Raw genomic sequence first — 13,254 nt, 5'->3', positions numbered from 1 at the left:
CCCCCTCCCCTCCCCGCGGAGCTGTTAGTGTGGTCCGTCAGGCGGCTTCCTGACCCCTGACCCCTGACCCCTGACCCTGCCTTTAAAATATGTCAACACCATCCATGTGTGGGGTGGACCAAGCGGTGCAGCAATGGGGTGGGGGGGGGGCGGTGTCGCAACTCATTTCTTTCAGACTTTGAATTGCAGTTGAGCAACATGGCGCTAGAGTGAATATCTAAAATGGGAGTGGTGTTGTGTAGCATCTTATCCTAGTTTTCTTTGTTGTGTGCAGGGAACGGGCTAACCTACCGACTGTTTGTGCTTGTCACTTGGTTCTATGAACATCCTTACTGTACCGACAGCGATATATTGTTGTTTCTCTTTCTTCTGACAAGTGTACCTATTGTAAGTCGCTTTGAGTAGCGTCTGCTGAATGCCCCAAATGTAAATGTGTCGCGTGTGTCGCGTTAACGCCGGGTCTCACGGCTCTCCCCTCCTCCCCCCAGGTAAACCAGAACTCCCCCGCCAGCCCGGGTCCTCTGCCTTCTACCACTCAGAGTCCCCCCAGCCCACCGCCCAGACCCCGGAAGACCCCGCCCCCCCGGCAGACCCCGAGTCCCCCACCGACTCCAACGCCAACCACTTCTTCCAGACGCTGGACTGGGAAGGTAGCGCCCCCTCTGCTTTATTAGTTGATCTAATGTCTTCATGCATCGACGCGTTCACCCCCAAAATCACCCTGATACTATTATACATTACATTTACATTATACCTTATATATTTAAATTTAGGGCATTAAGCAGATGCTTTTATCCAAAGCTAGCTTTTTTCAAACACACACCGACGGCGGATTCAAACACACACGGCGAGAGCAGTTTGGATTAGGCGTCTTGCTGAGGGACACCTCGAGGATCGAACTAGCAACCTTCCGCTTACAATTCAACTGGCTCGACCTCCTGAGCCACTGCCGCCCACCCGCCCAATAATAATAATAATAATAATATTATTATTGATTAATGATCATTTTATTATTAATAATAACAACTGTAAAATCATGCCGTTTGCGCTTGGAAAGTCATTCCAGCCGGGTTGTAGAGTAGTTTGTGTGGTCACCACCTGAGAGCTAATGGAAAGGTGCGCTGCCTACAGGAACTTCTGTCCATCTGGGAAAGTCACTTAAACAACCGTTGCTGGTCGTGTGTCGTCAGCGTATTGTTCGCCCCATCATGACCGTGGGTCTGTTTTCAATTGTTCTATCGCCAGATATCAGTGGCAACCCGGAAGGCTCTGACAGCCAGGGAGTCGGGACTCTGGACGACCACGATGACCTCAGTGACCAATCTGAGGTGGAGTCCTACTCCTACTCGGGGCCCAGCGGGGAGCCCCTGTCCCGGGACCCCAGCGAGCCGCTGTTTGATGCCGACTTCCAGGTAGGCCCCGGGTCTCCTGATGGAGGGCTGTCTCAAAAGGTTGAAGTTAACGTCTCCAAAGGCATCCTCAGGCATCATGTGTTTACTGGCCAATCAGAATGAAGCCCTGACCGACAGAGAGAGAAACTGGACAGCAGCTCAAAGTCTCGTTCTTTGATCCTTATTACTCTGCTCAAGGTGTTTTAGATGGTGAAGTGTCCTGTTTCTGTGCCTAGTTGTGGAGTTCCAATGAGAGCTAGAATAGTATGAGACAGCGCAAAGGTTTATGCGTACGGACTGTCGTAATATGCAGCATTGGGACCCCCGTTCACAAGCTACAACCAACTATATAACCAATCCTCCCCCCACTTCCTCCCAGACCCCTGCTCCCATTCCCCAGGAATCTCCCTCCAGTGACACCGCCGACCTCTTGGGCCTGAACTCTGACCCCAGGGTACCGCCCACTTCCTCCTCCGTCGCCGCCAACGCCACCACCACCGCCTCCTCCTCGTCCTCCGCTCCTCACCAGGGGGAGATGAAGGCGGCCTCCAGTAACAGCGACCTCCTCAACGACCTGTTTGCGCCCCCTGCTGGCCTCGCTGGGGAGGCGCAGGAGGACTTGTTCTTTGGTGGAGCCCCCGCACCAAAACGTAGGACGGCCTGTTTTGTGTGCTGTACTAATGATTTATTAAATATAAGACGGTACTGCTTCACACGTGTGTCTGTAGCGTCCCCTCTGTCGGCAGAAGGGCTGACCGTTGACGGTCCTGGTTTTGCGTCATCCGTTGGTCTGAGCGGGGAAACGTGACGTCAATGACCCGACTTCCCTTTATGTGGCAGAGACGGAGTTGACGTTGTTGACCCTGATTTCTTTTAAGCGGGACATTCTGTTTCAAAAGAGCTTCATGGCTCCTCTTTAGCCCCTTTGAGAAGGATTAGTAAAAACTAGTGCTGTCAAGAGATTAAAATATTTAATCGCGATTAATCGCATTAATGTCATTGTTAACTCACAATTAATCACACTTTTTTTTTCTATGCTAAATATCCCTTGATTTCGTGCTGCTAGCCTTTTAGTGAGATTAGAGAGTGTTGAGAAGGACAGAAAGAAGAGAGACCCGCAGTGAATTCAACCCGGTCCACTTGACATCGGCTAGGTGCATGACAGTGGTAGGCCTACCGTAAAACTTCATTAGCCCAGGCTTTTATTTGTTTAATCACTGAACTTTCGAACAAAACTCTTGCTCAGCAAAGATGGGAAATGCTATAACATTTATTATTTAAACCAGTATCAATATTCCTACCGTACGTAGGCCTATACACATTACCAGGCTATCAAATAACCCCTACACACACACACACACACACACACACACACACACACACACACACACACACACACACACACACACACACACACACACACACACACACACACACACACACACACACACACACGTTGGCGGAATGGTAATCGGGAGAGTCGGGAGAATTCCCGGTGGGCTGCTAACTGCTGATTACTGCGGGATAACAATATTGCGTTTATAAAAGTTCCTTGCAGCGCCGTCCGGCAGCCTGAGCTGTGCGCCCGCAACCTCTCACTCACTCAATAGACGCAACACTCACAAACTGTCAACATCGAAACCAAGTAACTGAGCGGCCCCTCCCGGAGTGTACAGCCCGGGTGGGCCTTGAACTGCCATTGGTCAGAAAGACGCAACAGCTAATGACATCATTGAACTCTCGTGCAGGCTCGAACAGAGTGACACACAAACACAAACACACTTTTAAGGAGTTTTTCACCCGCTCCGTATCCTTGCTTGCCCCAACAAGTTTGTGCGGCGTGCTTGTTGTTTTGTTTCCGGTGTAGATCCGGTATGGTGTTGTCGTTTTTCTAACGTGACTAGTTGTTGCTAGACAGCAGGTGAAAAAACGACAACGTTTGCCAAGCCAAAAGAGCGTTATAAGAAAATGAACGCCGTTAAAATTGGTTTGCGTTAACGCCGTTATTAACGCGCTGAACTGACAGCACTAGTAAAAACACAATGTACTGTATCTCAGCCATGCTATTAGAAAAGCATGGAAACGCACACAGTTTGTCAAACAAAATCAACTGAAAGATGGAACTGATACAACCCAATACAAAGCGTTTTACAACTAAATGCCTTTTTTTGTTGACCCATGATTATTGATCCATTTATTTCCTACTCCCCCTCAGTCATGGGGGACCTGTTCGACCCGTTCGGGATGGGCTCGGGGCCCGGGGCCGGCCAGGGCGTGGCCTCATCCCGGCAGGCCTCGGGGCCGGACCTGTTCGGGGACCTCCTGAGGGCGGACGGGGGCGGTCCTACCCAGCCCCAACCGGGCGCCTCCAACAACGCCAGCCTCTTCAACCTCAGTAAGATGCCAGCCCCCCCCCGAAGCACCTCAGACCAGCATGACAGCACCCAGATGTTAGACCAGCAAAACAACACCCAGATGTTCATAGACCAGCATCACCATACCCAGATGTTCATAGGCCAGCATCACACACCCAGATGTTAGACCAGCATCACAACACCCAGATGTTAGACCAGCATCACAACACCCAGATGTTCATAGACCAGCATCACTACACCCAGATGTTCATAGACCAGCATCACCACACCCAGATGTTCATAGACTGGCATCACCACACCCAGATGTTAAACCAGCGTCACAACACCCAGATGTTAAACCAGCATCACCGCACCCAGATGTTAAACCAGCATCACCACACCCAGATGATAGACCAGCATCACCACACCCAGAAGTTAAACCAGCATTCCCACACCCAGATGTTAGACCAGCATCACAACACCCAGATGTTAGACCAGCATCACAACACCCAGATGTTAGACCATCATCACCACACCCAGAAGTTAGACCAGCATCACAACACCCAGAAGTTAGACCAGCGTCACAACACCCAGATGTTAGACCAGCATCACAACACCCAGTTAGTTTGACCGACTTTCACAACAACCTACCAATTCTAGAAATACAGTTTTTGTGTGTTTTAACCCAATGTCATTTCTTGGTAGAGTAATCCAAACCTGAGTATGCAAGTATGTAAAGAAAGGCTTTTGGGTGGGGGTCTCACCTGGCATTGTTACTACGACTACCTAGGCGCATTCAGAAAGTTGAGTGCTGCAACAAACTCAGTGTATGTGTGTGTGTTCCTAACAGACACGCTAGGTAAGGAGCCTCCCAAGATGACCACCTCTGCCAGTCAGCCGGACCTCCTGGCCGGCTGGGATAACTGGTCTGGTGGCTCCAGCACTGGTCTGAGCACCGCTCCCAGTAAGCCCATTTACCCCGGTTCAGGTGAGAAGAGCTCTTATTGGACACTCAATCACTCACTCACTCACTCACTCACTCACTCACTCACTCACTCACTCACTCACTCACTCACTCACTCACTCACTCACTCACTCACTCACTCACTCACTCACTCACTCACTAACAGGCACAGTACATTCAACACATGTATCTGAATTGACCAATAAGAGGCTCATTCTTGTGTGTGTGTGGGTGTGTGTGTGTGTAGCTCCAGGAGTGTCCTCCTTCTCCAAGGCCAAGTCTCAGAGCTTTGACCCATTCGCAGACCTCGGGAACCTGGGCTCCAGTCTACCTGGTGAGGAGCCCTCTCTCCCTCTATTCCCAACAAGGAACTTGGAAATACCATTTATGATGCTTTGAGTCCACAGACATCACCGACCCTTTATATGGCATATAGCACTGATTAAAACCTGTGGGCCTGGAGGCCCTCTAGTGGGCCTCCAGCGTACTGCAGGTGGGTGGCCAACCACAAACAACTCATACTAATAAAACATATTTCTTATTATAAAAAATGTATATAAATATTGTAATTTTAATATCTGTAATATTTATGTTTATATTGTATGTAAGTAAACATAAGGCGTCTTTTGATAACTGGCTTATAGTTGGGTGCCACAATACCCTATTAACATTTTGGCTGCAGGCCGCAAACACTTTTAAAATGTTCAGGTCGGGCCTCCGGTCGGCATGGCAATGTGTGTCCATGGAGCACTGTCCTTTCGACACAAAGTGCTTCGCTTGGTGTCGAAAGGACTGAACAGGAACATGAAGAACAAAGTGTCTGTGAACAGCTCAGCTCAGCGCCACGGGTAGGCCCGTGGCCGGGCGGTCTCTTGAGCAGAACGTGTCGGTGGCCCTCAGCATGGCCTCACCCACTGGGCCATCCCTCCGGTGCACCTGACCGATGCAGGATGAATGCAGAGTCTGTGAATGCCTTCCAACCTGCAGCGTCTCCTTCCAGGTTCATCCGGTCCGTCGTTTAACGCCAGACAGCTTCTGCCGCCGCCGCCGGCGTCGCTTCCTCCTCCTCCTCCTCGTCCTCCTCCTCAAAGCCGCAGCAGAACCAGGCCTGGCAGACGGCCCGGCCCGGCCCGGCCCAGAACAAGGCCTGGATGTCGGGGCCGGGCGCCGGCGCAGCAGGGTCCGGCCACGGCTCCGCTGCCAAGGCCCAGCCCTCGGCCGCGCCGACCTCCAAGCCCAACTACAACCTCAGCTTCTCCAGTGTGATCGGGGGCCGGGAGGAGCGGGGGGTCCGCGGGCCCACCTTCGGTAGGACCGCAGACATGATGTGGAAAGCATCAGCGCAGCGTGGCCGTTAGTGTGACCGTTTGACGTCCTCTGTTTTGAGGTCTGGAACAATATGGCGCGTCAGAGGATTCATAGTTGCGAATTTCCTTAAGAGGAAGTTTCCGCCCACTGTCACAATGTAAAGAATGCCTTCTGTTACATTTAGGGGTGGGGCTTTTAAGTGAGGCAGGTTTTTCGCCCCTGCCTCACTTAAAGCCTCACACCCCCCTTCCTAGAACCCTTAGCCCACAAAGGCTGAGTTATTTTTTACATCATAGTGTTATCGGTGGTATTATCGCTGTCATCCCAGTTGTATCGGAGAGAAGGCGGGGGGGTTCCCTTCCCCTTGACCTCGGCCTTCAGTTTCTACCGTGCTGAACCCCTCCTCATGTACTCCTCCTCCTCCACCCCCCCCCCACCCCGCTGGCGTCCAGGGGTGCCCAAGCCCAAGGTGAAGGAGGACGACTTTGAGGAGCTGCTGTCCACGCAGGGCTTCGCTTCCAGGCCCGACCGGAAGGGCCCGCGCACCATCGCCGAGCTGCGCCGACAGGAGCTCACCCGGGACATGGACCCCCTCAAACTGCAGGTGACTCCGGGGAGACACACACACACACACACACACGCCAAGCCAAAGCACAGCATACCACGCCACAGCACGACGCTCCACACCGCACTACAGCGCTGCACGGTGCAGCTCACCCATCGTATCATGTCCGTGTACCAGTGCAGGGTGCAACAATGCAGAGGGCCAATGAGTCACCAGGGTTTATATTTGTTTAATCAAATGGCTCAACGTGGAGCGAGGGCCAGTAAAGATTGTCGTTGGCCAACACACACACACACACACGCGCACTCACTCTCAAATACACATACACTCACTCTCAAACACACACACACACCGACACACACTCCGACACACACACACCGACAGTCTCCAACAACACACACACGACATAGTCTCCAACACATACACACATTGACACACTCTCTAAAACATACACATACGACACACTCTCCAACACACACACAATTACTCTCAAACTCACTGACTCACACACACACACGCATGCACGCGCGCACACACACGCACGCACGCACGCACGCACGCACGCACGCACGCACGCACGCACGCACGCACGCACGCACGCACGCACGCACGCACGCACGCACGCACGCACGCACGCACGCACGCACGCACACACACACACACACACACACACACACACACGCTCTCTGACTCTCTCACACTCACTCTCCCCAAATCACACACACACAAGAACCCCCCCAAATCTCTTCCAGAGTGTATGAGTCCTGTGCGTGTATCAACCCTCTCTCTCTGCCCCCCGTCAGATCCTGGACTGGATCGAGGGGAAGGAGCGTAACATCCGTGCGCTGCTGTCGACGCTGCACACGGTGCTGTGGGAGGGCGAGGCGCGCTGGAGGCCCGTGGGCATGGCCGACCTGGTCACCCCCGACCAGGTGAAGAGGAGCTACAGGAAGGCCGTGCTGGTGGTCCACCCGGACAAGGTACCCGCGCCAACGCCGCTCCTCCCCTTCCTTCCTTCGTTACCGTAGCAACGCCATAGAGGGATGGAGGATTCCCAATCGGACTCAATCTGATTATCGAGTGAATTTAATGTTATTTATTTTGCAGAAGTGGGCATTGAGTTTGAATATGCCTTGTCAGTTGATACTGAAGTATCTGTAATATGAACTGATGATAATGTTAATTCGGAATATAACACTTTAATTCTGAATGTAATATTGATCTTATTGTTTCCTCTCCGTAGGCTACCGGCAAGCCCTACGAGCACTATGCTAAGATGATCTTCATGGAGCTGAACGACGCATGGACAGAGTTTGAGAACCAGGGCTCCAAATCACTCTTTTAAAAAAAGGAAATCCATATCTTTAAAAAAGATTATAAAACAACAAAAGCAGAAGAAAAAAATAGCCCAACACCAACCCTGTCTGGTTCCTCGATGAACTGACCAGGGTGGAGGGGGCCGGACCAAGGCCAAGACCCACCCCCACCCCACTATGCCCAGACCCGGTCAGGCTGGACTTCTGAGCCCACATTGGGCCAACATTATCGATTGGAGATGGTGTGATCTCCCTGATGTTCCCCTGAGCTCTACCCTCTCTCTCTCACCCCTCCCTCTCTCCTCTCTCTCACCCCTCTCTCTCTCTCCCAAGGACTTTGACGCAGTGAATAAATACCTCCATAGCCTTACACGTGGCCATCCTGGAAAGACATATCCTTCTTAAAAAGGGGGGGAAGGGGGAGGGAGAGTGGGAGTGTACATTCTGAGGTTTGGTATGACGGACAATCAGACACCCAAGAGGTGTTGAATCAGGCAGAAAACAGACTCACTTTGGGGAAACAAAAAGGGGCCTGCTTTGCATGACGACAGTGGACCAGATAAAATGTTTGTTTTTTCGCAAATCAGGGGGAAGGGGGGGCAAACCCACCATGGTGGTTGGCTGGCGATGGCCACTTTGGATGGATGTTTGGAATGTACCGGGTCAAAACCCCAGCAACAACGACTGAAACGAAAACACAAAGGTTTGAGGGAAGAGCCTGATTAGCTCGTCTGTAAGGGAGAAAAATATAAAAAACGTATCTTCCTAAGACGTTCCTTCCTCGACGTTCTCGCTGTCTTTGGTAACCTCTGACCATGTCATCCCATCGCCGTCCCCGCGGTGACCCTTAGCAGAACTTTAACTGGTAGAGGGGTTGACACGACCACTACTAATACTACTTCTACTACTACTATCACCACCATATACAGTACCACTCCATGGCCGCTTTCTGTTGGTCCATGGCCCTCTTGTGTTGGAAGCGCTCCTCTGACTGCTCAGAGCTGGACCAATCACACAGCTGAAGTGAAACACATGAGGGGCTATGGGGCTGCTATCCGCCGCCACTCGCCCTTTTTGTTTTTTGGAGTGGGAGTCTCGTTGTCGCCTGCTAATGACCCCCCCCCCCCCCCCCCAAAACACACATATAAAACACGCCTACTTGTCAGTGAGCCCCGCCCACCACCAACGCCGCCTCCATCAGTCCTGTGTGTCGGTCATAGGAGATGAAAAAAGGTTATCAAATTGAAGGAACACAAAGAGAAGAATGATGGCGTCATGGTGACGCCGTCCAACCGGTGAACTCCGGCTTTCTGTTTGTTGTGGTTGCTTATATGTTTGTTTTGATTGACAGACTCTGTCGTGGTCTCAGTGTATATATCACCACCATCGCCCCTGGGTGTGTGTGTGTGTGTGTGTGTGTGTGTGTGTGTGTGTGTGTGTGTGTGTGTGTCTGTGAGAGTGAGAGAGTGTGTGAGAGTGTGAGTGAGTCGGACGGAGAAAATAGGACATACTTTCCTTTGCTGAATCATGGTGAATTCCTTTGATTGCTCTTTCTAAATGGCCTCCTCTCGTTCCATCTGTGTTCTCACTGTTTCTCCTTTTTTTATCTCACTTTTTACCTCATGGACCAATCAGCTGTTTTCATATTTATTTTAATTGGGGCTTGGGGTTGTGGGTTTTGAGGACATTTATTCATGCAGATTAATGGCAAATTTAATGAAGTTAATGATAGTATACAGATAATATATGTATTGAATGTGTGAGGGATGGCTTGATGATGCTTGATCCCAATAAACCCGTTGGAGGTTTGTATTTTTTTCTCATGCTAAGCCGTTTTCATTCCAAAGCTTTTCTTCTTAAGACAAATATGCTTTTATTATATATATATATATATATATATATATATATATATATATATATACACACCGATATATCAATGTAAAAAAAACTTTTCATTTGTTACCCTAGCTTCTTTGTCTTTTTTCTTTCGTTCACTTGTTTAATTTTCACATACCATATGCTGTGTTGCCTGGCATTCAGTGGAGACTGATTTTGACAGTATCATGTTGGTATTATTAAGAAACATAAACTGCTGAAAACCCGGGGGGTGTTCACCAAACTACATCTTACTAACATGAATGTAGATTTCAATGCAAAAAAAATCCAAATAAACTTTTGATGTGAGGGATTGTTTTGATGTTTAGCGTCTTCCATCTCAGTATTGTTTCTTAAAAATGGTCTAAATGGGCAAAGGCTGAATACCCGGAGTTGGTCCCTCACTACTGCGGACTAATTTCTCCCGAAAGCGATGATAGAATATATTTTCTACTTTGAAAGCGGTGACGAGCCGTTTTGCCGCAACGCGAAACAAACCGATCAAATATTTAATCGAATGAGAACTTAAAGATCCCATGTCATGAATTTTTAGGGTTAATAATTGCATTTGGGGGCACTACTAGAATTGCGTTACATACCTGTATGTTAGAAATACCCCTTATTATTCTCACGCAGTTAATTTCTGCAAAACCAATTTCAGCGTATTTCAAGAATGTTCTGTTTTGTATCATGTCGCTTTGAGGCCCCCCTGCCGAGCATCCCGGTCTGTTACGATTGGTCGTCATATTCACACCACCGAAAAGTTGTGAACCTAGCAGGCAGCCGGGAGGCGGGACTTTTGCAATTCAGCACCGCCCACTGCCCAGTCTAATGTCTAATTTCACGCTATTACGAAAGTAAAGTTTGAGCGCAAACAAGCTGGTTTCTTTATGCACTTATTGAGGCGCGTTCTCGGTGGGCACGAATACTCCCCTGGCTCAGACTTCGATTTTTCTATCTTAGCAGACGTAAAACATGTATACATATGTCATATAACAGTACATACTTCATATAACAAAGCAAAGTGAAAAGCATGATATCACCCCTTTTAAACCCTCAATGCACTGCACGATCTAACAGACTATCACACTGAGGAAAAAGCATTAATTGAGAGGAAAATCAAATGAAGAGACCTACAAAGGTATTCTCATCAGAAACACGAGGAAAGGCCTACTGGCGCAACAGGATTAAAACGCTGAGCACACAATCACTAGTACAGATTCATCCTTCCTCATCAATGCCCCATCGGACAGATTAAATAGTGCATTTCTGGACGTTTTCTCAGGGCACAAGTACTCTGCACTTGCGCCTTTGATGCTGCAAAACACTGCAGGACATGCCTATATGACCCCAGGGATTAGGGTGGACGAGTCACATACTTGTGTGAAGAATGCTCAGATAATTGAAGATTGCCATTTGACTATTTAGTCATTTTGACGCGAAGCATTTTTTTTCCCCTCAAAGAAATGTAAAGTGAAGTGACCGAGGTACAGTCGAGCTGTCAGTCAAACTTCTGAGCCGCTACACTGCTGGCTCAGATGAGACATCTGTGCTCTGCACCACAGAGTAGGACTTTGAGGACCACTGAGGGCAGCCATATACTCTCTGCAAGTGGTTTCATATGTCTTAATTACAGGGACACTGTGTTCAGTCCTCATAGATGTCCCAGGTGATTGAAATTGGATTTGTGAATTTAAGATACTATTCTACCTTTGAGAAGCCCAGTAGAAGCAGCTTAAGTCTTAATGCATAATGCTGTAACATAAAAGTGAACAGAATTATTTTAGGTTGACTGTTTTGAGATAAACAAATCTGAAAATGATATATTTTCAGGAGACTGGTCCCCAGTCCCCTGTGCCTGCAGGATCATAATAATGAAGGTAAATGCATTTATCACAAGATGAACGCATTCAGAAGAGCATTGATAATGAAGTCATCCTCAATGATTAGTGACCAACTGTATCAAGGCAAAAGAAAAAGGGCAAAGTACAGCAAGGAAGTCATGAATGGAATATACTATGTGGGATATTAAATACTTATCAAACATTTCTAATTCCATTGGATGTATGATTATACATACTAGTTAATTTATTTGTGGTATTATTAAAGGTCCAGTGTGTAAAATGTGGTCGTATCTTGCGGTGAGATTGACTGTACTGGCCTGTGTTGTGGAAGGTGCCAGTGGGTACTCTCACAATGATGTCGTTTTCTACGACCTCATCGAGTAGCCAAGTGTCAAGTGATAAGGTTCCTTGAAAGACTGGTAAAGTGTATTCGGTTATTAGGTCAGCGAATGTATAACTACAGGCCATAGCTCTCAAGAAAAGCGCCTCCTACCATGAACGTGATGTTTTTTTGCAATGTTTTTCCTACGTCATTTAAATAATTACAAAGCAACATCTATTTGAATTGCACCAAGGCAAAAAAGTTGACAGCTGCAGCCTGCAAATAAATCAGTTTAACCATTCCCATAATTTGCCATAGTAGTCACCATGGTCTCTGCATGTTGTAGGACATGGCGGAGGTAACAGTTTGATTCTCAACACACAGTCCTCTTATTGCGTCCACAGTGGTGAAATACATCCATAGACCTAGAATTGTGACAGGCATTGATCAGGCATTGATCATTGATCTCTATAGCAGTTGGCACTACAAGCTGATGTGTACTTGCACTGCGGGACGTGAGTACAGGCTGCTTTCGACAACATAACAGGGATGTAGTAAAGAATGCACACCCACTGCTCAGAACCACTTATCATAATCCCCAACGTCTGCCTACATTCATTCTGCCTACACCCCCTCCTTCCTGAAACACAACGATTCTGATTTTCATGGTTTATACACTAATTAAAACTCAGTCATGAACGTTAAAGTTACACTTGTCTCACACACTGATTGCATTCATGTTTAGGCTGAGGTCTGCACCAAGGTTGTCCTGGCTATCTCCCCTGATAAACAGCAGTCACAACATGGGCATGTGTGGGCCTCTTCTTCCTGCAGGAATTAAGACTCCCTTCCCTCAATCCCCCCTAAAAAAGTACATGGTGATCGATACATAGTTCTTCGGTGTAATTGCTGCAGTGGCTGGAGATTGTGATAGAGGCTTCTTATGGTGTAGTTCTCTCATATAACTATAACTATAACTATAACTATAACTATATATATATATATATATATATATATATATATATATATATATATATATATATATATATATATATATATATATAAGTATGTAAGTTATGTATATACATAACTAATAATGTTTCATTAGCAGAATTGGCGTGTAGTGTATATATATATATATATATATATATATATATATATATATATATACTACGCACCGATCCTTTTAATGAAACATAAATCACACCATTCTGACTGAATGTAGGACATCCTCCGAGGGCGGACGCTGTTCCCTTTACTCGCCGCTAATTGGGCACACCTCTTAGCCGGTATATGTTAAGCAAGACGCCAGTCC

At 48.0% G+C, this 13,254-nt stretch overlaps 1 protein-coding gene across 1 annotated transcript in view; it reads left to right on the top strand.

The window, feature by feature from the left end:
* The window catches only part of gak (cyclin G associated kinase), a 37,442-nt gene extending 27,425 nt beyond the window's left edge, over window positions 1–10,017 (top strand). Inside the window, 11 exon segments of the mRNA XM_079742382.1 lie at window positions 489–650; window positions 1,246–1,412; window positions 1,771–2,041; window positions 3,607–3,786; window positions 4,596–4,733; window positions 4,957–5,043; window positions 5,710–5,765; window positions 5,768–6,017; window positions 6,470–6,621; window positions 7,386–7,562; window positions 7,826–10,017. Coding sequence (XP_079598508.1) covers window positions 489–650; window positions 1,246–1,412; window positions 1,771–2,041; window positions 3,607–3,786; window positions 4,596–4,733; window positions 4,957–5,043; window positions 5,710–5,765; window positions 5,768–6,017; window positions 6,470–6,621; window positions 7,386–7,562; window positions 7,826–7,927 — 1,742 coding nt within the window. The 3' untranslated portion in view covers window positions 7,928–10,017.
* The last annotated feature ends 3,237 nt before the right edge of the window (window positions 10,018–13,254 follow it).

This window comes from Pollachius pollachius, assembly GCF_949987615.1.
Source record: "Pollachius pollachius genome assembly, chromosome: 1".
NCBI classification, from domain to species: domain Eukaryota; kingdom Metazoa; phylum Chordata; class Actinopteri; order Gadiformes; family Gadidae; genus Pollachius; species Pollachius pollachius.
Note: the sequence above shows the minus strand (reverse complement) of the source record. Positions and strands in the feature narration are given on the sequence as shown.